Source organism: Ochlerotatus camptorhynchus, unplaced genomic scaffold, assembly GCF_037179485.1.
Source record: "Ochlerotatus camptorhynchus isolate MF236.1 unplaced genomic scaffold, CSIRO-AGI_Acam_v1.1 ptg000008l, whole genome shotgun sequence".
Lineage (NCBI taxonomy): Eukaryota > Metazoa > Arthropoda > Insecta > Diptera > Culicidae > Ochlerotatus > Ochlerotatus camptorhynchus.
In genome coordinates, this window is record NW_027040500.1 from 3,425,310 (window position 1) to 3,450,877 (window position 25,568).

The 25,568-nt window shown below is 39.8% G+C and overlaps 1 protein-coding gene across 3 annotated transcripts in view; it reads right to left on the bottom strand.

The window, feature by feature from the left end:
* The window catches only part of LOC135698300 (protein qui-1), a 252,835-nt gene that overhangs the window by 123,511 nt on the left and 103,756 nt on the right, over positions 1-25,568 (bottom strand). For all 3 annotated transcript variants that reach the window (XR_010517471.1, XM_065218228.1, XM_065218216.1), the window contains exons 4-6: positions 23,569-23,648; positions 23,365-23,496; positions 8,292-8,458 (exon numbers count right to left, since the gene is read on the bottom strand). Coding sequence is in view for 2 of the 3 variants with exons in the window: in XM_065218228.1 (XP_065074300.1) it covers positions 8,292-8,458; positions 23,365-23,496; positions 23,569-23,648 (379 nt within the window). In the remaining variant the exon portion in view is untranslated. The remainder of the gene's footprint in view (positions 1-8,291; positions 8,459-23,364; positions 23,497-23,568; positions 23,649-25,568) is intronic.

Consider the following 25,568-nt stretch of genomic DNA (forward strand, 5'->3'; position numbering starts at 1 on the left):
AAATAACGTTTATATATAAAATTTTTGTTACCCTGAATTTAGCAACTGAATACAAGCATGCCTCGATTCAATATACACCACATTTCCTTCGCCGATTTCATGCATACGTCATGTCAATTCAAAGTGTTTTCATGTTACCTTCATACGCGAAATTTGCGATTTTCAGAGTAGGTTGGAAATGCTATCTAACATGATTAGTGTGACAATTTATTAGCTAGAGAATGTTCTGAGATGAGGGTAGGTGGATAGTTCCGTTAGAGTATGGCAGTATGAAAAATTGAATAGAAGTTGAAAATGAGCGTTAATGCAACAGTACAAAGTCAAACGCACACTTCTTTGCCTAACCCGTACGATATACGTGGAAGTTTGAATTATGTCTTCAATCGCTGGGTTTAAACGATCGAAAGCAAATTTTATTATCTTTAATTTGTCGTTAAAATAAATAATATAGCTTCCTTACAGTCGAAGATATTTGTATTTTAGTAAACACATTTTTTAAAGTGAAATTAATTGTTTCAGCTATATTTTGAAAACTACATTTTTGGATTCAGCATACGATTTTACATGGGAAATGACCATCAGCGTACAAAGATCAAATATGCTGTAAACAGCTATAATAGCATGCTGTGGTTGTCAAAGGCGTTGATTTTTTCCTGAAATAACAATATGAAGAAGAAGTCAACAAGTCGTTTACTACTTTGAAAATTCTAAAATAAAAATCCTGGACATCTTGTAAATATCAGGAAACAAAACAGAATGTTTTCTTTAACTAATCATGTTTGTATTGCTTCATTCACGCATTAACGATTTACATAATTGGAGATGCTTAACATCAAATATCAGACTTAAAGTGGTCAGACTTTAAGTTCCGTTAGAGTACGACAGTTTGAAAATTGTATATAGAGGTTGCGGTTTGATCATCTTATTTACCAAACTTTATACCCCTTAACATCCTTTCTCAACAAGGGAGATTGGTAAAGAAGATTATTAAAAAAAGGTCTAATTTACACCAAATTGAGGAATTGAGTAACATGCATATTAAACGTCTAGTCAATGTTTCTGAGCTCTATTATTCGATTCCATTCTATTGTTTAAAAATATTGCCGCGAAGACCATCCTGGATGATAAGTACGATTCCAACCAGCGAGCGATCCATGGAGGTATACCAAGGTGGCTTAACTTCGTGACAACAAGATTGTGGGGAACTTTATCAAAAGCCTCAGATAAGTCAATAAAGGGTGTCCACGATGAAATTGCCACACACAAAATTGATTCGCAAAATTCGAGTTTTCATCCGATTGCCATCACATTTTCAGGGATTGAGAAATAACTATTAAACTTCATTTTACCATTTTACTCGTATTTTATTTACAGTCCATACGCAAATGCCCGCACCTTGGCCTTAACCCCGGCCATAAGATTCTGCACAACCTGTGAATCAACCGTTTTTTGCATGTAAACCCATACTTTCTTCAGTTCCTCGACTGTCTTCACTACCTTAGGTCGTTTAAGAAGGTGCTGCTTCATAATCGCCCAGTACTTCTCGATGGGGTGGAGCTCCGGAGTGTTGGGAGGGTTGAACATTTTCGGCACGAAATTGACCTTATTGTCCGCATACCACTTCAGCACGTCCTTGGAGTAGTGGCATGAGGCCAAATCCGGCCAGAAGATTGTTGGGACGTTGTGGGCCTTCAGGAGAGGAAGCAGCCGCTTCTGGAGGCACTCTTTTATGTACACCTGTCCGTTCATCGTGTCCTGGGTCACGAAAGGTGCACTCCGCTTCCCGCACGTGCAGATGGCTTGCCAAACCAGGAATTTCTTCGCAAATTTGGACATCTTCTGAGTGCGGACATGCTCCGGAACGCTGAACTTATCCTTGGCCGTGAAAAACAGGTTGCCGGGGATCTGTTTGAAGTCGGCCTTCACATATGTTTCGTCGTCCATGATGCAGCATTCAACTTTCGTCAGCATGTTGAGGTACAACTTCCTGGCACGGGTTTTGGCGGACTTGTTCTGCTTCTCGTCGTGATTAGGGGCCTTTTGTACCTTGAACGTTCGAAGCCCAGCCTTAGTTTTGGCCTTCTGGACAAAACTTCGGCTTACGTGCAGCTTCTTAGCCACATCCCTAACGGAGGCGTTCGGATTTCGGTTGAAGGCCCCAACTACGCGGTTGTGATTTTTGGTGTTGTACGGAATACTTTTTCCTTCACTTCTGGGCTTCCGATCGGTGGTCAACCGTTCCTCGAACCGCTTAATCACTCGCGACACCGTGGAATTCACGATTCCCAACGTTTTAGCGATGGAACGATGCGAGAGATCCTTGTTCTCGTGATGAATGCGCAAGATTTTATCACGCACGAGCTGTTCTTTCGACTCCATTTCCGCGAGTTTTGATCACAGGACTTTAAAACTTGCAGGATGTAAATAATGCACTATGAACTAAATCCACCCAAATTTTCATTAAATTCTACCCAACGGTTAAAAAGTTAGAGCAATTTCATAGTGTGGCAATTTCATCGTGGACACCCTTTACACTGAATCAACTTGCTGACGCTTCTTGATGCTACCAATCAGAGTGTTAGTGTAGGTCATCAAATTGGTAATTGTAGAGCGTTTCTTCATAAAACCATGTTGAAACTCGGACATTATGGATTGGCCAGTCGGGTACAACTTGCCATGCAGAAGGCTTTTCAGAACTTCGCCAAACAATTCAGAATTGAGAATGGACGATAGTTTTCCACGCTGTGAATGTTACCTTACTTGAAGATTGGAGTAATTGACGTAAGCTTCCAGGTGTCAGGGAAAAAGCCATCCAGAAGTGATCTGTTGAAGCTAGCCATGACGGGAGTGCTGCACAATACGATCCGGACCTGGACCTTTCGAAGCGTTAACAGAACAGAGGGCTTTGTGGATAGTATCATGACTCAAATTGAGCTGCTGCAGACGAATATAAAAGCTGGGTAAAATATCGATATATAGCTGCGGGGTTGGAGCCTGATCGACTTCGCGGGCGGTTCGTAAGAAGTCAGCGAAGAGGTTTGCAGAAGTAGCAGAATCGGAAAAGCTTTAACTACAATAGGTGACGTCCACTGGAATACAAGCTGAACCTTTCCGAGAGTTTACAAAAGTCCAGAAAGATGATGGATTATCCTTGAATCAATTCTGTACTCTCGAAAGCGAACGTCATGCAAACTAGAAACACTGGAATAAGAGACCAGCGGAGACACTGTTATGATTCCAATCGAACTGTCAAAAGCGGTTCCAAACTGCAATGTTTACAAATGGTTTGCTTCGATTAGGGAGGAGTATTAAAATCGTTTAACAATCACTCATGAACTCGCTCGTCGGTGCATTGGCGAAGTCACTCGCAAGCAGTTACAAATGCAAGTGATGCCAGGATTGCTTTGATGTTTATCTTGTTGCCAAATTCATGTTTTTTTTTCTCCGCTGGTACTTATTCCAGTGTTTCTAATGCAAACCATCGTACTTGCCTTCTGCTAACTGTACGGCAGACCTATTAGCAGAAGTCTTAGAGCGAAAGTAACGTTTTCGTGCCTTCCGCAGACGATTGCGCAGATTACGCAGATTACGCAGTTGTGGATTCCACCAAGATTGGTGGAATTTTACAAAATGTAAGTTGCGGCTTACCTACCAGCCTATAGCTGGCCCGATTTACCCCGCCGGGGCGGCTACGAGCAGAGTACTTCCCCCAAAGACGTTCGGATCTGGATGGATTTATAAGAAAAAGAGAAAGCAATATGAAATTAAGACGTCTATTGACTAATCTGACCTTTCCCTATTTCTCCTCGTTGTCCTTGGTGTCACTCGGTGGGGCCCTTCGACGATAGCGGCGGCGGTTGCTGTTTGTTCACGTCGGCTCCAGACACGGTCGGTGCCGAGTGTCTCCCACTTCATTTTAGCTGCGTAGCAGCGGTCCTTGGCGTTTAGCGGGGGGATGAGCAAGGCTCCTTTATCGGAACCCCCTCGGCGACGATGGTGACGAATCACCGGACCAACTACTCGCCGTAGATGGTCCCGGTAGTCACCGCAGTGCACTACCCAGGCGAACGCTCCTTCGGTTCGGCCTGCTTCGTCCCTCCTTGGCTCTTAACTGCGGTGGCGAGACTGGCTCTACTGGCTGAGCCACCGCAGTGAGGACGGTGGGTGTTCGGGAATCCTTGGGGGTTAGCCGGGAAGCGGAAAAATCCTTGAAATTTAGCTTCCCTTGGCGGTGATCTGACACCCTTCACTTCAGCTCACGAACCACGGCACTTTTCAAGGAAACGACGTCACTTTCACGCGACGATGCTGGGAATTATCCCTCCAGCGGACACACGCCACGAAAATGGCACTCCAACAACTTAAACGGACCGGGCAAAAAACGCGTCGATTTCCTACAGTGGCTCGTAACTTTTTTGTTCCTACTCCTAACAATCACGGACAATACAACAACCGCCATCGTTCTCCTGCAACCGCGCTCGAATGTTATGCTGCTTATGTTTTTCGCCTTCTATTGCAGCGGGAGGAGAAACGGGACCTAATTTTATACTAAACGCGAGACAATTTAAATCGACAATTTTTACATTACATTCTAATCCTAAAGCCTACGTGAATAAAATCTACTAAGAAAACAACAAATTAAAATATTTACAAACAAAGCAGTGGTGAGTATGTTGCCGAGCGTGTGACCAAAACAAAAACAAATCATAAGAGACAAAGCACACGCTCATGGCAAATACGTTAAAAGGGTGGGTTGTTAATTGTCACCCTAGACGAGGGTTACAAAAAGCCATACGAGTTTTAGTCGGGATGGTGTTCTGAATTATTTCATATATGTTGTCATAAAAACGGATACGATCCCAAGTAACAATTTTAGTTTTATGAGGGTTCTGTAAACCACGATTTAGACTTGTAGAATGCTATAAAACCGTAATAAAACCTGCAATGTTACATGGCGTGGCATCAACGCTTGGGAGCTCAAGTAAAGAGTTTGTTTTAGATCTCCGCCGAATGCTGCTTTTTGGTTCAGCTCTGATACTATTTTCGGTCCTAAGCTAATCGATGCACCCCTCGAAACATAAAAAAAAATCCACTAACCCCTCATTTTAACTGTTAAACTTTCATAGCGAATCAAAACAAACATAGTACAGTAATAGAATTTCGACTAGAATGGGGTACGTTAATCGATTTGCTTGGGATCAATAGGCTAGTCAACTGGAGAGCCAATTTAAAATCGTTAGTTTCCACCGGTTGGTACAATCATAATCTGCCATCTGTCATTTCTGCGGCTCCCCGAGATGCTCCATCAGCTGACAAACCACGAAAGATTTTTGTCAGTCGTTCGGACCGTTTGGGGTCTAAATCGCGTGTTCTGTCGATCTATTAGCAAATTGAAAACGGTGAGGTAAAGGTGATACAATCACCGGAGAGAGCTTATTTTGAAGCCCCCTCGGATCTCCAGTTCAGTGATCCTTTTATCTCCGCCTTCAGTTCTTCGATCACTTTTTGGTTCAACATCTTTCAGTTCTATGGTGTTTGCATTCATTGGCGTTAGCGTGTTTTTAAAGCGTGCATTTACCATGATGCTCCGACATCATTTGCACATCCAAAAAATAGTGGGGCCCGTTGATTATTTTTTGTACAAAGTATACGTTATTTTGACGCAAACGACTTCTACAATAGTCATGGCTATTGCGCAACTATTACAGATTACCATTTTGCACTTCTTCTCCTTCTCTTCTTCTCTATTCCTTGATTAAACGTCGGCCTCTGTTCCGCAATCTAGTGCCAATCACCGACGGTCATCGATTGTCATCCATTGACGGCAATCGAATGTGCAGGAAGGCAGTTTCCACACCTGCGTAGGATATCGCACCCATTCAAACACACATGGTCCGGGACCAACGGTTTTACTTCCCTTCTTAAGGAAGACGTGACCAGAGATGTTTATGCCTCAGAAGAATTCCACCAACCTCGGCTGGGATAGAACCCAGACCGATTGGGGTGAGAAAGTAGTCTACACCACCGGCGCCGGCTATTTTGCACTTGAACAAAATAGTAACGTGTGAGCACCACATTCTACTGTCAAATAATAAAACCGGCAGATCAGCAGCAACGGATACAAGAAAGCAGGCAACACTGGTTCCTTTGACAGATGTGGTATATTTAGATCTGAGTACTGTGAACTAACTCAAAATGCTTGTCATCTGAGAGCCGAGTCAAACTGTCAAACGGGAGCCAAACATTCAAAAGAGCTCAGAAATTACGTAGGTAGTTACTGTTTGAACCACAAGTAAAGGTGTTGCCACCTACTGAAAATAAATTAAAAATTATAATTATGAAACTGTCGAAACATCAACCTTAGTAGGCGGATAATGTAAATCATCGAGCGTGGTGCTCGAAAAAGTGTTTTTATTTAATATTAATAATGCCAAAACTGGGTTGCTGAAACAAGAATGTAATCAAACTTTATAAGAGTCATGTGAGCCTTAAGGGCAGGTGCACTCCCATCCCCATGTATACGTTATTTCTGGAGCAGAGGAGGAGGAGCCAAGAGTTCATTTGACAGCATGTATTAACAATTTTGTGAGCTGTTTCAGCAAAACAATTTGAAACTTCGGAAGATTTTCAAGATGTTTTCTAGCTCACTTGAAAAATAAAATCGGCTGAGTTCGCAGTACTCAGATCTAAATCACTTTCTTGTCAATTTGTGAATCCCATGAACACTGACGCAGTGCCAATACGATGATGGAATAGAGATCTCCAAGCGCAATCTCACGAACACTAAAATCTTAAGCGGTGCCGGGTGGTGTAGTGGTAAGCGTGATTACCTCTCACCCCAGCACGCCTGGGTTCAATCCCAGTCGGCGCCGGCGGGATGATCTGAGGCATAACATCTCTGATCACGCCTTCCTTCGGAAGGGAAGTAAAGCCGTTGGACCCCGGTTCATGAGTTGATGGGTCGATAGGTAGGGTCCAGGTGTGGGAGCTGCCTCCTTGGCGTCGGTAGCATTGGTGCTCAGCACGGAAAACAAGATCGACAGAAGAAAAAAAAATCAAGAAAAAATAAATAAAATCCAACATCCATATAAATGAAGAAGAAGAAGAAGAAGAAGAAGAAGAAGAAGAACCAAAAAAGTATCGCAAAATAGTAACGCATGATACAACGGCAGATCAGTAGCAATGGATACAAGAAAGCAGGCAACACTGGTTCCTTTGACAGATGCGGTGTTTCTACACACTTAGAAAAAATCATGTAAATTTAGGAGCTCTGAGACTGACATATACAAGCGTCAATTTTAATATAAAATTGAGTCATAACAGACACAAAATTCAACTCAATCAAACGTACTTTCCGTCGAGTAACGAACTTTTCAGTCTCGGAGCACTTAATTTTACATGACGTTTTGGTTTACGTCTGATCCTTTATGTCAAAGATGGATTCCGTCACGTGTAAAATTAGATATTTGTAAGTGTGTAGATCATTTTCTTGTCAGTTTGTGAACCCCATGAACACTGACGCAGTGCCAATACGATGATGGAATAGAGATCTCCAAGCGCAATCTCACGAACACAAAAATCCAACATCCATATATAAAAATGAAGAAGAAGAAGAACCAAAAAGGTATCGCGATACCACAACTACTTAAAAAGCTTTGTGCATCTGGAGAACACTATGGAATGGATGGAGTGCTATAAAGTAGAAGTCAACTTACAGAGAAATAAATAATGTGTGAGCATTTCAGATGATTTGCTAAAACTACGTCACTTTCTTTACTCAGTAGAGGAAAAGTTGGCTTCGACAATACTTTAACCTATTATCGTCAGGGGGGTAAACAACGTCCTTGAGAGCTCAATTTTGGCATGTGCATACATTGTGTTTCAGAGCAACTATTGACCAAATGTGAGTGCTCTAGGACTTTGTTTACCCTCTGACGATAATAGGTTAACGTATTGCCGAAGCCAAATTTTCCCCTACATATATTGCTTTTCGATCCTTTTTCCTTATGGTTTATTGCTCCACTAAAATTCATTCGAACTTTTATCATTCACCCCTTCAAAATAAAACAAATCTACCCCACCAATTAATCATAAATTATGCAAATCAAGCCACAGATAAAAAGGTTACAATTTCCCAAAATATCTATCGACTATCCAAAAAAAAAAAACAGCATTCAACTGCCACCGATCGAAGACCCATCAATCAACACAACAATCACCATATTTCTTCCACATGTAGTCAAAAAAGTCGTACACCCAATACATACTACCCATTACACATAGGTACTCACCTAAATTGCGTCCGTAGCACGAACTTCCCCGTGGCCGAATCCTCCTGGTACCATTTCCTGAGGCACTCGCACTCGTCCGCCGTCGTGCGCTTGCTGATTGCCGTAAAAATTTCTGAATCTAGCTTCGTTGGGAGCAAAAAATTGCCCAAACGTGATCCTAACAATATCTTTTTTTTTCATTGAATGAACGCCGCAAAGAAAACAGAGAATAATAAAGAGAAAGCGTCAATAAAATATGTTCGATTGAGGATTGCAAGTCTTACGCACGAGGAACGGCCGGGCTAGACTGTTTTCCCAACACAGTAGAATATGGGCAATAATTTTTCCCGAGAAAATACCAAAACCATATAATGATGGGAGGAGGAAAAGTGTAGGGTGGAAAGCGGAAAAAACGGGAAAAACGCGTTTATACACTCATCTGCGTAGAACATAAATCATCGTAACTTCGACGGGTAGCGGATCCTTTTGAAATCATCGAGCCTTCGTTATTGTTGGACAATGTTTTTTCGCTTTTTACGCCAGCTCAACCGAGTTAGGGTGGTTGATCGGGCCAAACGGGAAACGGTGATAAAATTGGAAATTTCAAACGAATGGTTAAACTTTATGAGCTAGGGAAGCTATCCAATAACGATGTTATTATGTGATTATCACATTATCGCTAGGTATTTGAGAGTTCCTATTTGATTATGTGAGATTCCAGTTAGCAGTAAGCGTGAAGCGGCCAGTCTTAAATAAGACCGTACTGAGGGTTATACGAAGAAAGGAATTGGGTGTTCATTGAAGGCTTCCACAGAAGTTGTTGATTGAGAGTTTTCCAAGGCTCAACATGTGCTCTTCGCCTGTAAATTTGAGATTATTTTCATTTCGATTAGATCTCCACCATTTTTGTGCATTCATAAGGAATCTTAATTAATGAGCAAATGGAACTCAATTAAGCTACGACCAGCTGATTGGCTGAACACACTGATTTTGCAACCATCAAAATTGCACAGGTATCAAATCGGCCAAAATTAATTTTCTCAACCACACAGAGCTGAGGCTTAATGAAAAACATACCTTCAATCGCTTTCATTAGTCCTCCACTCTAGACTCATTTTATCCCACAAATTCTGACCAGACAAACACCGTTCGAGAACAGAAAAAAAAACAAAAATCCAGAATATAAACAGATCATCATTTTATCTTGTCATGATTGCCGAAGGAGCACCACCCGTCGTGATGAATATGGATTTATACGTTATGGCAATGATAAGCTAGTTTTGTGTGTGTGATTTTCACGCCAGAAGCAAAGAAAAAAAAAATAATCTCAGTCATTTTTCTCCATTCGCTCCTCATCGCATAGATATCGAGTGGGTTTATTGTTTTGACACATCCATGTCAAATATTGCAATACCGACCATCACACAAAAACAGGCTCACACACACACACAATGGAACCATAATCGGAATTTGAATCTGGTAAACGTGAGGGCTTGAGCCTGTCACCAAAGTGGATATGTTTATTTGCCTGATAAAATAATATGATTCACTGAGCACTAGGATTCTGGTGAATTCTAATATTGGGAGGCATTTTTTTCATTGAGCTTGCATCGAAATATCACCTAAGCTGATCCTACCTATATGGTTGTACATGGGAATATGGGAAGGGCTATGAATTCATGATTATCGCGTCACTTTTCAAAAGGTCATAAGTAACAAATGTAAACAAATCGAGTTAAGCGATACAAACTATTGTTCTTCTATCATTGTATATGATACAAAAAACCCATCCAAATTTACTTTCATTTATTTAAGAAAATCATAGGTAAAAAATTGTCCAATGTACAGTTTGAAATGATGGGTACATGATTGTTACTTCGGTCATTCGGACTGCCTAACATGATTGGTGCTCATTTTCTAAAGGCGGGGCCAATCTAAAGTTAGGTATTCTACTCTGAAATCTGTGAAAGGGAATCTAGTATCAAGTAGAACAAAACGTCCAATGTAACACTCATTGATTATGTCATTGAGAAAAATCATCCAATATAACATGTCGGATGTACAACTTGACTATTCAAAACGTCCTATGTGTTTTTTTATATATTGTAGCAATAAATTCAAAGAAAAATTTTGATTTTACCGATTGATCCTCGGAAAGTCTTGCTGATGCCTGATGTCATATTCCACTAAACCAATGTAGGGTAAATGTTGGCTTCGGCACCCATTGACTGTTTTCGGCAACCTAAATTTAAACGTTAATTTCACTATGTTTTCCCATCAACGCACTTCCCTGAATGTGTCCAAACGATTGTTTAGCCTTTCAGCTTCAATCTGATTATATTTGAACGATCGAGCAATCCAGTAATGCTACATTTTTCTTCAAATAAAGCATACGCACTACAAAATGGGGTTGATTTCGAGTTGCCGATAATAGAACAGCTGGTTAACACGCAGTTCTAATGGGAAGGTTGCCGAAGAAAAAGAGGCTGCCGACAATAGTCACACTCACCTGAGAAGTTTGGAGCGTTGTAAAAATGCTTTCAAAACGTTTTGAAAAATTCTGTCCATTGGAATGGATAGAGAAGCAAGCAGCAGATGAATGTAAACAAACAGACACATCATATATGTGCGTGACGCTGAGAAAATGCTAGTAGAAGTGCAGACGCTGCTTAGATTGACGAGAATACGTAAATTCCCCTATATGCTTCACGTTGAGAGGAAAACAAGAATTGCAAAGACAAAATAGGGAATAATCAGAACATGATGAATATGGATTTGGAGATTATGGAGATTATAGGAAGTGAACTATTTATTGTTATTTGTTTTTCGTCGATCTTGTTTTCCGGTACCATACGACAGGTGGTGCAGTTTCGAACCCCTTTGGATACGGTTGTGTTTTAAGTTTGCTCTCTGTTTTGTGCGTGCGTTCACTTTCACAGTTTTCGGCTGCATTTGCCTGACTAGCGCTGGCACTCTGTCTCCCGGACGGTTATACGCGTGTGATTGGTAGTTTTCTCGCTTTCCGGGAAGTTTTAGAATCGAAAAAGAAAACGTGATTCATCATGTTTGCAAGCATCAGAAGAGATGTCGCTATCTGCGTTGTTTGATTTTTTCTCACGGACCAGAAGTTTGTGGCATCGCGAGTGATATTTTTTTATTTCAGTTCATTTACGCGCTGTAAGGTGCGAATAAACGGTATTCCGCTCATTAGATCTGTGACTCAGTTTTCCGTTGATTTAGATTCCATCGGAAGTTAAGCTTTTTCTTCTGCGGGAACGGAAAAGTCGGAGAATATTCTTGTTGTGCGGCAGATGATGTTCTGTGTATGATATGAAGTAAAAGTGGTACATCAGAAATAACTTGGTGCGATCCTTGAGATGATTCGTCACCTGTTCAAAAAAGTATTTCGACGCCACGATCGTTCCAATACCACTAGTTTGCAGGCGTCATTACTGGAAACATTAGATTTATATGGTGAGACTTTTCCATTATTAACATTTTATGTACCATTTAATATATGACATATTATAATCTGTTAACTTTATTGCTTCCATTTGAATAATGATTTATTGTTGAAATGTGTAATTGATAATGATTCAAGTTGAAAGGACATAGAGGTTTTGTGCCTACGGGAGAAGAGGTAGTAAAATTATTTTCACTCCCCTCAATCAATAAAAAAAATTAAAAAAAAAACACAACATAACTCCTTCCTTTCAATTACCTACGGGTGTGACAACGATGGAGAGTTCACCATGTTACATCTTCATTTTATTTCAGCAACATTATCTTCCAGCAGCTGCTCTGGACAGCAATTTCACCATTTATAAAAATGAAAAAACTACATTTGCCAACAACACTTACTGGGTGAATCCTATGGCTTATTTACCTTCCCTACAAACATAATTCCTAAATTCTCGAGACATTTATGAGGGGTTGTAGAGTTCTCTGCATCTCTCTTAAGTAAATCTATGAGAGAGTAATTATTTCTTACTTACTTTCTGTCCAGCAATAGATATCCGTCTTGCTCTTAATAGTTTTGAATTCGTACCACCTACGATATTGTGCAACTTGTTCGATTGTAATGCTAATGCTAATCTTGTTTTCCGTACCATCCGACAGACCATTTGATTTGATCTTTTTTAACGAGATTGTTAGCCACATTCAAGTTTAAAACAGGGTTGCTGACATTCAGTTGCTTGCAGTATACTTTTTTGTGATTATGAAATCATTAAATATTGATATGAAATTTTGTTTTTGTAAGTTACAAAAAGAGGTTGTAAAGTATATGTTAACCTAATAATTCCTCTTAATTTCACATTCTGAGAGTCACAATCTACAGTTTTATGAACACGGAATATTCACCCTTCATGAACAGTGAATATTCACTGATCATAAAATTGCGCCTTTCTGAAAGTGAAATTGTAACATGTGTCAAACACTTTCTTTATAATATCTTGTTGAGACTTAGAACTTCAACATATTATTTTAGCATCTAATGATTTCATAATTTCAAAAAATTTGTTTTATAGCAAATTATTGACATCATTTTCATTCTTCGGCAAAATAGATAGGGTGTAGGAAACCTTTACACCACTGCTGGCTATACAGTGCCCGTTCGAGTTTGGCACGTTTCCATTTTGGCAAGGTTTGATTTTGGCAACACGTCCGTTCGATTTTAGCACGGTTCAATTTTGGCAGGGTGCCAAAGAAAATAACGGTTTTTTTTCTAATTGTGCACAGAATCTTGCGAGAGGTGCGACTCTATCTTAGATGCAAAGAAGATTTTGTTTTCTGTCCTGAGATGTTTGCGTGATAAGTGATCAAATATTGATGAAGATTTTGTAGATTTCCGGCAAAAAGATGGATCGCAATGCGAGTAGAGAGATCAAGAGGCTTGAAATGTAAAATATTTTGCGTAGAATGATTAGCTAGCGTTAGATTTTTCGAGCATCTAGGATTGAGATTTAGATGTGTCGCTCCTTGATAATGTCACTTTTACTAAACAAAAAAAATGCTCATACCAAGAAGCAATGTTTGAAGAGAAATTTCCGATTTTTCTAAAATCTCCATACTGCAAAACAGCTTTATCCACCGCAGTTTGTATTGGTTCCGCATGTTTTGGTAACAGAGCTAATCAACTATAGAGGCAGAATAAGCGCAGCGCTGCAGTATCTCTCCTGGATTCTGGAAAAGTTGCCAGTCTTCTTGATATGATGTCTTCGGTATATTTGTACTTGCCACACAATTATGCTAATGTAAAATGGTTGGAGGCGAACCAGCCCAAGGCTGAAAGCCTCCTTAATAAAGCTAAATAATAATAATAATGTAAAATGATACCGGCATTGAAAGCTCTCAATAAATAACTGTAGAAGTGCATATAGAACACTAAGCTTAGAGCACGCAATAAGCTTATACAGTCAAGATTCCTATAGTACGGTTAATAGGGACCGCTTTATAGGAACAGGCATTAACGAATGGGATTAGAGCTAATTGGGGACAAAATCTTATTGTAGGGTAATTTGAAGAGATAACTTCTTGGTGTCTTCTGAAAAGTTATTAAACAGAATATTTGCCACCTTTTGGGAACATTTAGCATCCGGAACGTCAAGAGCCTGATCCTCCGGAAGACCCGGAACATCCGTAAAAGTGGTCAATTCATGAAACTAATCCTAGAGCTCAGTGATCATGTTATCAGAATGAATTTGAAATTGTGAGTGAAATATGGACACTGGAGACCACGGGATGGTCTACCGGAAGATCCGGAACATCCGTAAAAGTGGTCAATTCATGAATCTGATCCTAGAGCTCAGCGGATTTTTCGAAACCACTCCTAGACATCTTATCAGAATGAATTCGAAATTGTGACTGGAATATGGATACTGGAGACCACGGGATGGTCCACCGGAAGATCCGGAACATCCGTAAAAGTGGTCAATTCATGAATCTGGTCCTAGAGATCAGCAGATTTTTCAAAATCACTCCTAGACGTCTTATCAGAAAGAATTCGAACTTGTGAGTGGAATATGGACCCAGGGGACCACGGGATGGTCCACCGGAAGATCTGGATCATCCGTAAAAGTGGTCAATTCATGAATCTGATCCTAGAGCTCAGCGGATTTTTCGAAATCACTCTTAGACATGTTATCAGAATGAATTTGAAATTGTGAGTGGAATATGGACACTGAAGACCACGGGATGGTCCACCGGAAGATCCGGAACATCCGTAAAAGTGGTCAATTCATGAATCTGATCCTAGAGCTCAGTGGATTTTTCGAAATCAGTATTAGACATGTTATCAGAATGAATTTGAAATTGTGAGTGGAATATGGACACTGGAGACCACGGGATGGTCCACCGGAAGATCCGGAACATCCGTAAAAGTGGTCAATTCATGAATCTGATCCTAGAGCTCAGCGGATTTTTCGAAATCACTCTTAGACATGTTATCAGAATGAATTTGAAATTGTGAGTGGAATATGGACACTGGAGACCACGGGATGGTCCACCGGAAGATCCGGGACATCCGTTAAAGTGGTTAATTCATGAATCTGATCCTATAGCTCAGCAGATTTTTCGAAACCTCTCATTGACGACTATTTAGAATGAATTTGGAGTTGTGACTGTAATATGAACCCTGGGGACCACGTTATGGTCCTCCGGCAGATTCGGAACATCCTTAAAAGTGGTAAATCAATGAAACTGATCCTAGAGCTCCGCGGTTTTTTCGAAATCTCTTAAAGACGTCCTATTAGAATGTTATGAGTTGTGACCGGAATATTAATCGTAGAAAACTTGGATTGGTTCACCGGAAGATCCGGAACATCCATAAAAGTGTTCAATTCATGAAACTGATCCAATTTTTTTCAAAACAGCTTATTGACGTCTTATCATTATGAATTGGGAGTTGTGTTCGGAAAATTGACCATAGGGACCACGGAATGGCCTTCTAAAGGATCCGGATCATCCGTTAAAATGGTTCATTCATAAAACTGATCCTAGAGCTTTTTCGATTTTTAGAAACCCCTAATAGATGTCGTATCAGAACAAAATGGGAGTTGTGACCGGAAAAAGAACCCTTGGTTCCACGAGATGGTCTACCAGGAAGATCCGGAACTGCCGTAAAAGTGTTTAATTCATGAAAGTGAGCCTAGAGCTCCACTTTTTTTTTTATCAAAACTACGCATTGACGTCTAATTAATTCATTTGTAGTCATTGCCAGAAAATTAACCCTGGGGACCAGCGGACCCTCCGAAAGATCCGAAACATCCGTAAAAGTTAACAATTCGTGAAACTGATCCTAGGGCTCGGTGTTTTTTTATTCGAAAACACTCATAGACGTCTTATAAATATGAATTCGTAGTTGTGATCGGAAAATAGACCCTTGAGACCATGGAATCATATACGTCTCATCAGAATAAATTTGGAGTTGTTGCTGGAAAATGGGTCCATGGGATGGTGTTCCGGAGTATCCAGAACGTCCGTTAAAATGTTTTATTCATGGAACTGATCTCAGCACTGTGTGGTTTTCTTAGAACCACTCATTGGTATGATTTTTCTATATATTTTCATGGATGATTTCTAGGTGGTATTTAAGCATTTTAGTAGCATCTAGGCACTTTTAACTGATTTTTTGAAGATTATTCTTTGGATTTCTTGGACTTCTTTCTTTTGACTTCTTGTAGATTTTTCTTTGGAGTTACAAGTTAACGAGAGACTATCTTTAATGTTGTTATAGTTGTCATCCGTTTTATTTATCACATCAAAATGTTATTTAAAAACTCATTTAAAAGTATCGTCTTATTGAGTTCTTATTCATTTTTATTTATTTAGCACATCCTCCAGAGATAGATAAGCCATGTATCTATTCTTCATGTTATGATGATTGTGAATTCGTTGGAGTCGTTAATGATCTAATTAGAATGAAAATTATCTTATAAAATTGTAAAAAAATATTCTATGATGATACAATGATAGTATTTATTACCTTCGTCTGCTTTCCATTCGTTGAGCAGATCTTTGCACTTCAAAAGCATTGTTTTAAGTTGTGCGGATCTTTTTTGATTTTGGGTCTGTAGAACAGAACAGTTCAACTTCCTTCAGCTTCTTGATCTGATCATCTATATTTTCGGCTTTCTCAGTTACAGGCTCAAGCTCGTCGTTATCCGTAGGATGAAGAAGTTCGAGGATTTCTTCGACCGTTGTCTCGTTGTCCTTCGTGATGTTAATGATTTCTTCTGGTGATAATCCATCGGCACCCATTCGTTCGCCAAGGTTTTGGATTGAGCTAATTAACTCATCGTGATCCGAGTGCGCAGTGGTTGACGAGGATGGGACGGGTAAAATTGCATGCCAGCAGTTCCGGATAGTAGAGGGTTTAACACGGTTCACAGCAGCAGTCAAACAACGGATGCAGTCTAGGATTGTGAATTCTCTCCAAGCATCGAATAGATTCATTCCGTGTTCATCGACTTGTTTGAAAATCTTACCGTAACTCTCACGACTGTAATAAAGCTTCCCGTATCCCGCATCCCTTAGTCCCTAGCGTCCATTTTCTGGTCAAAAATCTTAATTCATTGTAATAAGACGTCTATAAGTGCTTTCAAAAAACCGCGGAGCTCTAGAATCTGTTTCATGAATTGATCACTTTTACGGATGTTCCGAATCTTTCGGAGGACCATCATGTAGTCCTCAGAGTCTGTATTCTGGTTACAACTCCAAATTCATTCTGATAAGACGTCTACGAGAGGTTTCGTAAAAATCACGGAGCTCTAGGATCAGTTGCATGAATTGACCACTTTTACGGATGTTCCGGATCTTCCGGTGAGCCATCCCGTATTCCTCGGAGTGTATATTCCAGTAACAATTCCAAATTCATTCTGATAAGACGTCTACGAGCGGTTTTGAAAAAAACCGTGGAGTTCTAGGATCAATTTAATAAATTGACCACTTTTACGGATGTTCCGGATGTTCCGGATGTTCCGAAGGACCATCCGGTAGTCCGCGGAGTGTATATTCCAGTAAAAACTCCAAATTCATTCTGATAAGACGTCTACGAGCGGTTTTGAAAAAAAAAACCGTGGAGTTCTAGGATCAATTTAATGAATTGACCACTTTTTCGGATGATGGTCCTCTGGGTCCATATTCAGGTCACAACTCCGAATTCATTCTGATAAAACGTCTATGAGCGGTTTCGAAAACACCGCGGAGCTCTAGGATTCGTTTCATGAATTGACCACTTTTACGGATGTTCCGGGTCTTCCACAGGACCAGATTTGTGACTTTCCGGATGCTAAATGTTCCCAAAAGGTGGCAAATATTCTGTTTAATAACTGTTCAGAAGACACCAGGAAGTTATCTCTTCAAATTACCCTACAATCAGTGTTTGGTCCCAATTAGGTCAAATCCCATATGCTACGTGTATTCGTTAATGCCGGATCGACCGCACTATAGGAATCCAGGGGTAACCGTACTATAGGAATCCGGCAAGAACGAATCCGTACTATAGGAATCTTGACTGTATGTGATAAGCAATAATTTTAAATGCGAAGTAGAAGAAGAAGAAGAAGAAGAAGAAGAATTCAAAACAGGCATATAATCTAAAAAATGAATAAGATGTTCTCATCTTTCCTACAGACACTGTATACATAAGCACCAACAGAAGTGTAAACACCTTTTAATATAGAAATCTTGGGTATGTTTAAATTGTATATACCAGTAAAGCTGGTATAAATGGTTAAAGGTGGTATAAGTGTAAATAGGTAAATTTTGAGTGTAAAAAGCGTTCTCTCCTCCAATAGGTGACACTACAAATTGAAATTTAAATGCCTCCGTTTCTGATTCCCATGTTACCTATTTGTTCTGTGATTCAAATTTATGCTTCCTTTAAGGACAGTTGTAGCACTTCACAACGAATCTTTCGCAGATGTACAATATCAGACAATTGAAGACGCTTATCTTCCGCCCACTTCATCACACGGTGCCAGGTGCTGAATAACGCGTCCACTCTAATTTATGATGGTTTTATAATGACAATGAACAAAAACCTTTTATAGTCTGGCGAGAAAGTTGACGATTGCCTAGTTTTATAAATAAATTTAAAGCAGTTCTCAATCCCTCCATAAAACTGGTCTGTAATTCAATCAAAAACTTCATCGGCAATTGTTTATTAATGTCTTGATAAAACACTGAACAAAAGTGTTCTATCATTATAAAAGCAACCATAAAATCGTTGGGCTTTAAATGAGAGTAAAAGGCATATTTTAATTTCATTCCTTTATTTAACGTCGGTCTCTGTTCCGCAATCTAGTGCCAATCACCGACGGACATCGATTGCCATCCATTGACGGCAATCGAATGTGCAGGAAGGCAGCTTCCACACCTGCGTAGGATATCGCACCCATTCAACACACATGGGCCGGGACCAACGGCTTTACTTCCCTTCCGAAGGAAGACGTGACCAGAGATTTTTATGCCTCAGAAAAATCCCACCGACCTCGGCTGGGACCCATTGGGGTGTTAGAAAGCAGTCACGCTTACCACTACACCACCGGCGCCGGCTGGGCATATTTTAATGCATTTAGTCTTTTTAAAGTGTATTATAAAATCCTCAATTCCTCTGTTTACAAATTGATCTATACAGATATGGATCCTCATAGTGAATCCAACCAAAATGTATGACAAGGAAATCTCGAAGGATAGACGAAGTAGGATGACAAATTCAAGTGATTCTAACGATCGAAGGGAAGTCGATTTCAGCAAAATTTACTTCTTTAGAAGAGCCAGCACGTCCGGCTGACCCGGTATTAATAGGTGACGATAGGAATTACTTGGATCAGTACCGACAGCTAACTATCAAACTGCCAGTTAGCAGAGATTAGCTGTTTTTCGATCCATGGCAGCGATTTTATTTGGCGAAAGGATCAACTCATCAAAAATTACATTCAAGCGTACATTCCTGCGTTGTGCACTTCGGGATCTTCTTCGGGAACAAGCTGTTCGAAATGCTAAATAAAATACAACAGTATCGCACATTTTCTGAGTAACTGCTTAAAATCCATTGCCTGGAAGAACGCTGGATCGCACAAAACAAACATACACACACAATGTGGACGTCCAAAGCAAGCCAAGAATAAATTTTGAGTAGCATTTTTTCCTTACATCTTGGATTTTAATCGATTTGGTGAAATCAAAATTCATTATTTGGCATGATAGGTTCTTTTTTTTTATTATAGTCAGTTTAACACCCTTGGGTCATTTGTGACTCCGGGGGTGATATTTGAACTCATGGCTTTGGCGTGAGAGGAATAGATGCTGACCACTACGCCGGGGTCGTCCCCTGGCATGATAGGTTTTAATTCGAATCTGGTCTGGTTAATTCCCCCGGTGGCATCTGGGGCATGTCCGGAACTGACCAATAACCATGCCCGGAGCTGACCAATGACCGTGACACTCGAAATGGTCAGAATTGATTTTGATATCATATTTTGAAGTAATTTGTTTTGTCGCATGATAGGTTTTATTGCTTACCGGTCAAATTTAGTATCATGGCTCACATTCTCCGGAACATGTTCTTGACACATTTCCAGCAGCAGTTGACCGGTTCTAAATCTGTTCAAAAATGTTCTATGGGTTATGGAATCATAATACTTTTCATTTGGTGGTTTTTGCGTGCAATTCACATTAGTTATTACCGAGAAAGATGACTTAGTTCCCAAAATCCATGTTTCTCGGAAATCGTCCCACCCATATCTCCGGAAATAGTTGACCGATTCAAAATTTGTTCAAAAGCATTCATTGTGATTATAATACCTGGTTGTTTCATTTAATTCGGTTATGTGGTTGGCAACAAACACCACTTAGTTCCCAAATTCCGCGATTTGTTCATATCTCCGGAACCAGTTAATCGGTTGAAAATCTTTGATTTGGTGGTTGTTGCGTTCAATTCAGTAGAGCGGTTGCCACACACATACACAGACATATATTTTCCGATCCCGTATCGTCGAAAAAAATAACAATGTTTTTATAAAATGTAAAAAAAAAACAAAAACTCAAAAACGTGAAAATAAAGTTGATTTAAAATAAGACCAATTGTAAATTTACTCCACCATTATTTGATTTGACAGAACCAGAGTACCAGAACTTTCAGTGTACATTGACATTAGACTGGAGCTGTCAAATAGCTCTCGGGATGCATTTTACTCACTCACAGAGTAACCCATTTTTTTTTTAATTTTGGGTCGAAATTGGCTCATGTTTGAGCTAAAGGGTGTCCACGATGAAATTGCCACACACAAAATTGATTCGCAAAATTCGAGTTTTCATCCGATTGCCATCAAATTTTCAGGGATTGAGAAATAACTATTAAACTTCATTTTACCATTTTACTCGTATTTTATTTACAGTCCATACGCAAATGCCCGCACCTTGGCCTTAACCCCGGCCATAAGATTCTGCACAACCTGTGAATCAACCGTTTTTTGCATGTAAACCCATACTTTCTTCAGTTCCTAGACTGTCTTCACTACCTTAGGTCGTTTAAGAAGGTGCTGCTTCATAATCGCCCAGTACTTCTCGATGGGGTGGAGCTCCGGAGTGTTGGGAGGGTTGAACATTTTCGGCACGAAATTGACCTTATTGTCCGCATACCACTTCAGCACGTCCTTGGAGTAGTGGCATGAGGCCAAATCCGGCCAGAAGATTGTTGGGACGTTGTGGGCCTTCAGGAGAGGAAGCAGCCGCTTCTGGAGGCACTCTTTTATGTACACCTGTCCGTTCATCGTGTCCTGGGTCACGAAAGGTGCACTCCGCTTCCCGCAAGTGCAGATGGCTTGCCAAACCAGGAATTTCTTCGCAAATTTGGACATCTTCTGAGTGCGGACATGCTCCGGAACGCTGAACTTATCCTTGGCCGTGAAAAACAGGTTGCCGGGGATCTGTTTGAAGTCAGCCTTCACATATGTTTCGTCGTCCATGATGCAGCATTCAACTTTCGTCAGCATGTTGAGGTACAACTTCCTGGCACGGGTTTTGGCGGACTTGTTCTGCTTCTCGTCGCGATTAGAGGCCTTTTGTACCTTGAACGTTCGAAGCCCAGCTTTAGTTTTGGCCTTCTGGACAAAACTTCGGCTTAGGTGCAGCTTCTTAGCCACATCCCTAACGGAGGCGTTCGGATTTCGGTTGAAGGCCCCAACTACGCGGTTGTGATTTTTGGTGTTGTACGGAATACTTTTTCCTTCACTTCTGGGCTTCCGATCGGTGGTCAACCGTTCCTCGAACCGCTTAATCACTCGCGACACCGTGGAATTCGCGATTCCCAACGTTTTAGCGATGGAACGATGCGAGAGATCCTTGTTCTCGTGATGAATGCGCAAGATTTTAGTTCTTTCGACTCCATTTCCGCGAGTTTTGATCACAGGACTTTAAAACTTGCAGGATGTAAATAATGCACTATGAACTAAATCCACCCAAATTTTCATTAAATTCTACCCAACGGTTAAAAAGTTAGAGCAATTTCATAGTGTGGCAATTTCATCGTGGACACCCTTTACTCTCTTTGGCCGTGTAACAAAGCTATGGAAAACCCCGCATCCAAGCAACATTTACGGTTTTATTGTGGTCTTCAAGTTCATTGTAAGCTTTATAAACATCTTCAAAACCATACTAAAAATAAAATTGCTACTAGGGCAGCTTAACTTAAAAGTTTACTACTTAGGACGTATTACACAGCAAAAACTTTGTGAATTTACATGTTCCACAATGATGTATTTTCTGGCCTTAGTTGAAACCAAGCTTGCAAATGCTCATTACAGCTAAAATGCTATTTTTCGGATCTATGAAGCTCTGAGATATTTTAATGATAATTCTTTTTTACAAGATCCAAGAACAGACGGTAAAGTGTGTAAAAATAGCAGTTTAGCTGTAATGAGCAATTGCAAGCCTGGTTGAAACATTCAGCAATCAGGGTTGCTTCCACTCACTTGCTATAAAAAAATATTTTTCGGAATTATGCAATCATTAGATGTTATAATGATATGTTGTATTAGTAAGTAACAAGAAGAGGGTGTAAAGTATGTGTTTGACTGATAAAACCTGTCAATTCCGCTTTGAGAGCGTCACAATCAGCGATCTTATAATTCGTGAGCGTTCACTCAGAGTGAGCGCTCACGAGTCGTAAAATCGCTGATTGTGACGCACTCAAAGCAATATTGACAGATTTTATGTGTCAAACATATACTTCATGACCTCTTCTTGTAACTTACAAGTACTTATTAGCATTACACTATTTCATGATTTCATAATTCCGAAAAACATTTTTTTATAGCAAGTGAGTGGAAGTAACCCTTTCAGCAATAAAACATTAATTTTACATAAAAATTGTTTAGAAAAGCTTCATGGTACATTCATTTGCATTATATTTTACATACATGTGTGTTGTTACATGGAAGTCAAAAGTTCAATAGAAATTGATTTAATCTTCAACAAACCACGATATAAATTTACAGCTATAATGCATAGAATTAATTCCAGCTATAATGCATAGAATTTCAGATTGTTATTTTTATTTTTAAAAACCTGCTCCAGTTGCTAGTTGAAATTTTTAAAATATGTATCGCGTACATCGCTAAGTCACAATTGATTCAATTTTATCAAAACAAACTAGATATAAAATACTGATGAATTTGGGTGTAGATAGTGGAATACTTATATAAAGACAAATAAAGGAACTGATGAAGATATGAATTTGCAGTTCATAATGAAAGTATACCTCTATGACTTAAAAACATGATTTTGTATAGAAAAACAGTCCACTCTCGCGTGTAGCTATCTTTCCAAGATAGCTATATAGTATAGTTATACCACAGACTAACAGACATAACTCTTGCATGTCTTTCATCGAACACGCATTTAACGGTCAATTTAAATGTTTGTTAGTTGGTAGTGCTACCGTACACACAACCGCCATCTGTTCAGCGTAGTTCCCATTACAGTGTATTCAACAGATGGCTATAGTAATTTAGAGACGATGTTTTACAGTGAAAAGTACACAATGTGTTATGTCTGTTTGTCTGTGGTTATACTGTGAGTATATACTTACAATTAAAAATACACTTTTGGAAACTCGATGGCACGTTTCGATTTCGTATAGGTGATCATCCAGCACATATGGATCCAAGTCCACCACCGAACAGCCGCTACCCGTTCCAAAATGGATGTCCACAAGCTCAACCTTAGAATCGAAATGAAATAACAAAAATAGAGGAAGCAAGCACAAACAATCGACGAATTTCCCCTCAATTACCTCAATTTGTCGATCATCGTAAGCCGACTGTAAATCGGGTCCAATCACTTCGAGCAGCAACCGTCGTTCCTCTTTGAAGTCTTTATCCCATTCCGGTTGAGTGGAGTGAAGAAAAAAGGTGAAACGATGGAGAATAAAAGAACACGTTAGAAACAGTCAGTTTACACATAGTTAAACGCATCGCACACGGCAAGGACATTTAGGCGAGTGTTAGATCGTGCTCGTTGGTGCGGGTCGTTGGTAGCTGGAAAGACGGTTTCTGACATGTGTAGGTGCACAGGTGATTTATTTTGCCACGTGAGTGGTGATTGTGTGTGACCCTTGGATAAAAACAGAACAGGTTGGAATGACAGAATCTGTTGTATTCATTAGCCAGAATCAGTGTTTGTCATTGGAACATTAGCTGGTTTTAGCTCCCTTTTTTTCCGATGTACGTTAGGCCATATTTATTTCAAATGTATCTGCATTTACCGACATGTTAGTATTGCAGAATTATTACGGATAAGTATTCATTATCTATAATGTATTTCCGTTAACAAACATCGTACAATATCGCGTAGCTTCAAGATCTGAACTCCAGGGAGAAATGAAAACCCTCACAGAGCTTCATATAATAAATCTGGACATCATACAAGGCTTTGATAAGCCGGTACAACGTCATGACCCAATCTTTAGAATAACTTTGAGACCCCAACATGGTTTGCCATCACAACCAAAAATCCCACATGATTATGGGTATCTACGAAGGTTTTTGGGTTCACAAATATAGTCGATACATCTTACAATTCTTCATTGAATCTGTAGAACTTTAAGATCAGATCTCAATTGGAGAATGGAGACAATTTGGAAAATGGAACATGTTTTGTTAACACTGTTATATGCATCACATGATGTTGCGGGGCTCTATGATGCGGGATGAGTTATAAAAAAAATCAGATGGTATATCGTACAAGACGCTGTTGAGTCTGCAGAACTTGAAGAGCAAGTGTATTAGAGTGTATTAGAGCAGAAAAATTGAGAGTGTATTAGAGCAGAAAAATATCTATTTGCCAATGATTATGCCATAACTGATCGAACATAATGCTAGTGGGCTTAAGGAAGCTACGGTATCAAAAATTCAATCGGAACATAGTATACTTCTTTGGTTTTTTTTTTTGTTTTTCCTTTGGTTTGTTTTTTCCGTGCTGAGCACCTATGCTACCGACGTGCCAGGAAGGCAGCTCCCACACCTGGACCCTACCTACCTATCGACCCATCAACTCATGAACCGGGGACCAACGGCTTTACTTCCCATCCGAAGGAAGGCGTGATCAGAGATGTTATGCCTCAGAATATCCCGGCGGCGCCGACTGGGATTGAACCCAGGCCTGCTGGGGTGAGAGGTAATCACGCTTACCACTACACCACCGGCGCCGTTGTATACTTCTTTGGTACATCGTATTATAATGAACCTGTAGAACTTCAAAATCGAATCTCCTAATCTGGTTATCTTTTATTACCACGTTTGTCCTGCTAACGTCTCTTGTATTGTAATATGTCTTTTTAATCATACTGATACAACATTTAGGTCGTTATTTGAAGAGAATTCTAAACATTTATGCAAGGTATGATTATATTTGAATAGAAATGAAAGATTTATCCATTGGACAACATTGGAAAATTTAAATCATATCAGATTTCAAATAAATTTGGAATATCAATCGAATTATATATAAATCTATATTTATCTAGAAATCGGTATACCTGTATATACAGAATCTTGGTAAAGATTTGATTAAGAAAATCTGAAAATACGGAATATTCTGAGAAACTGTCAATCTGTTCTAGAAGAGACGTTTTTTTCGACGGTGCCGTCAACGCCAATAAAACCTGACGAGAGAGAATGAGGGAACGAAAAAAAGAGGGTAACAGAGATTCAGAATTCTCAACCAGCGTTGCCAGATTTATCTAAACAAAATATCAAGATATCGGTTGTATAAGGTTATTTGAAGATTATTTAC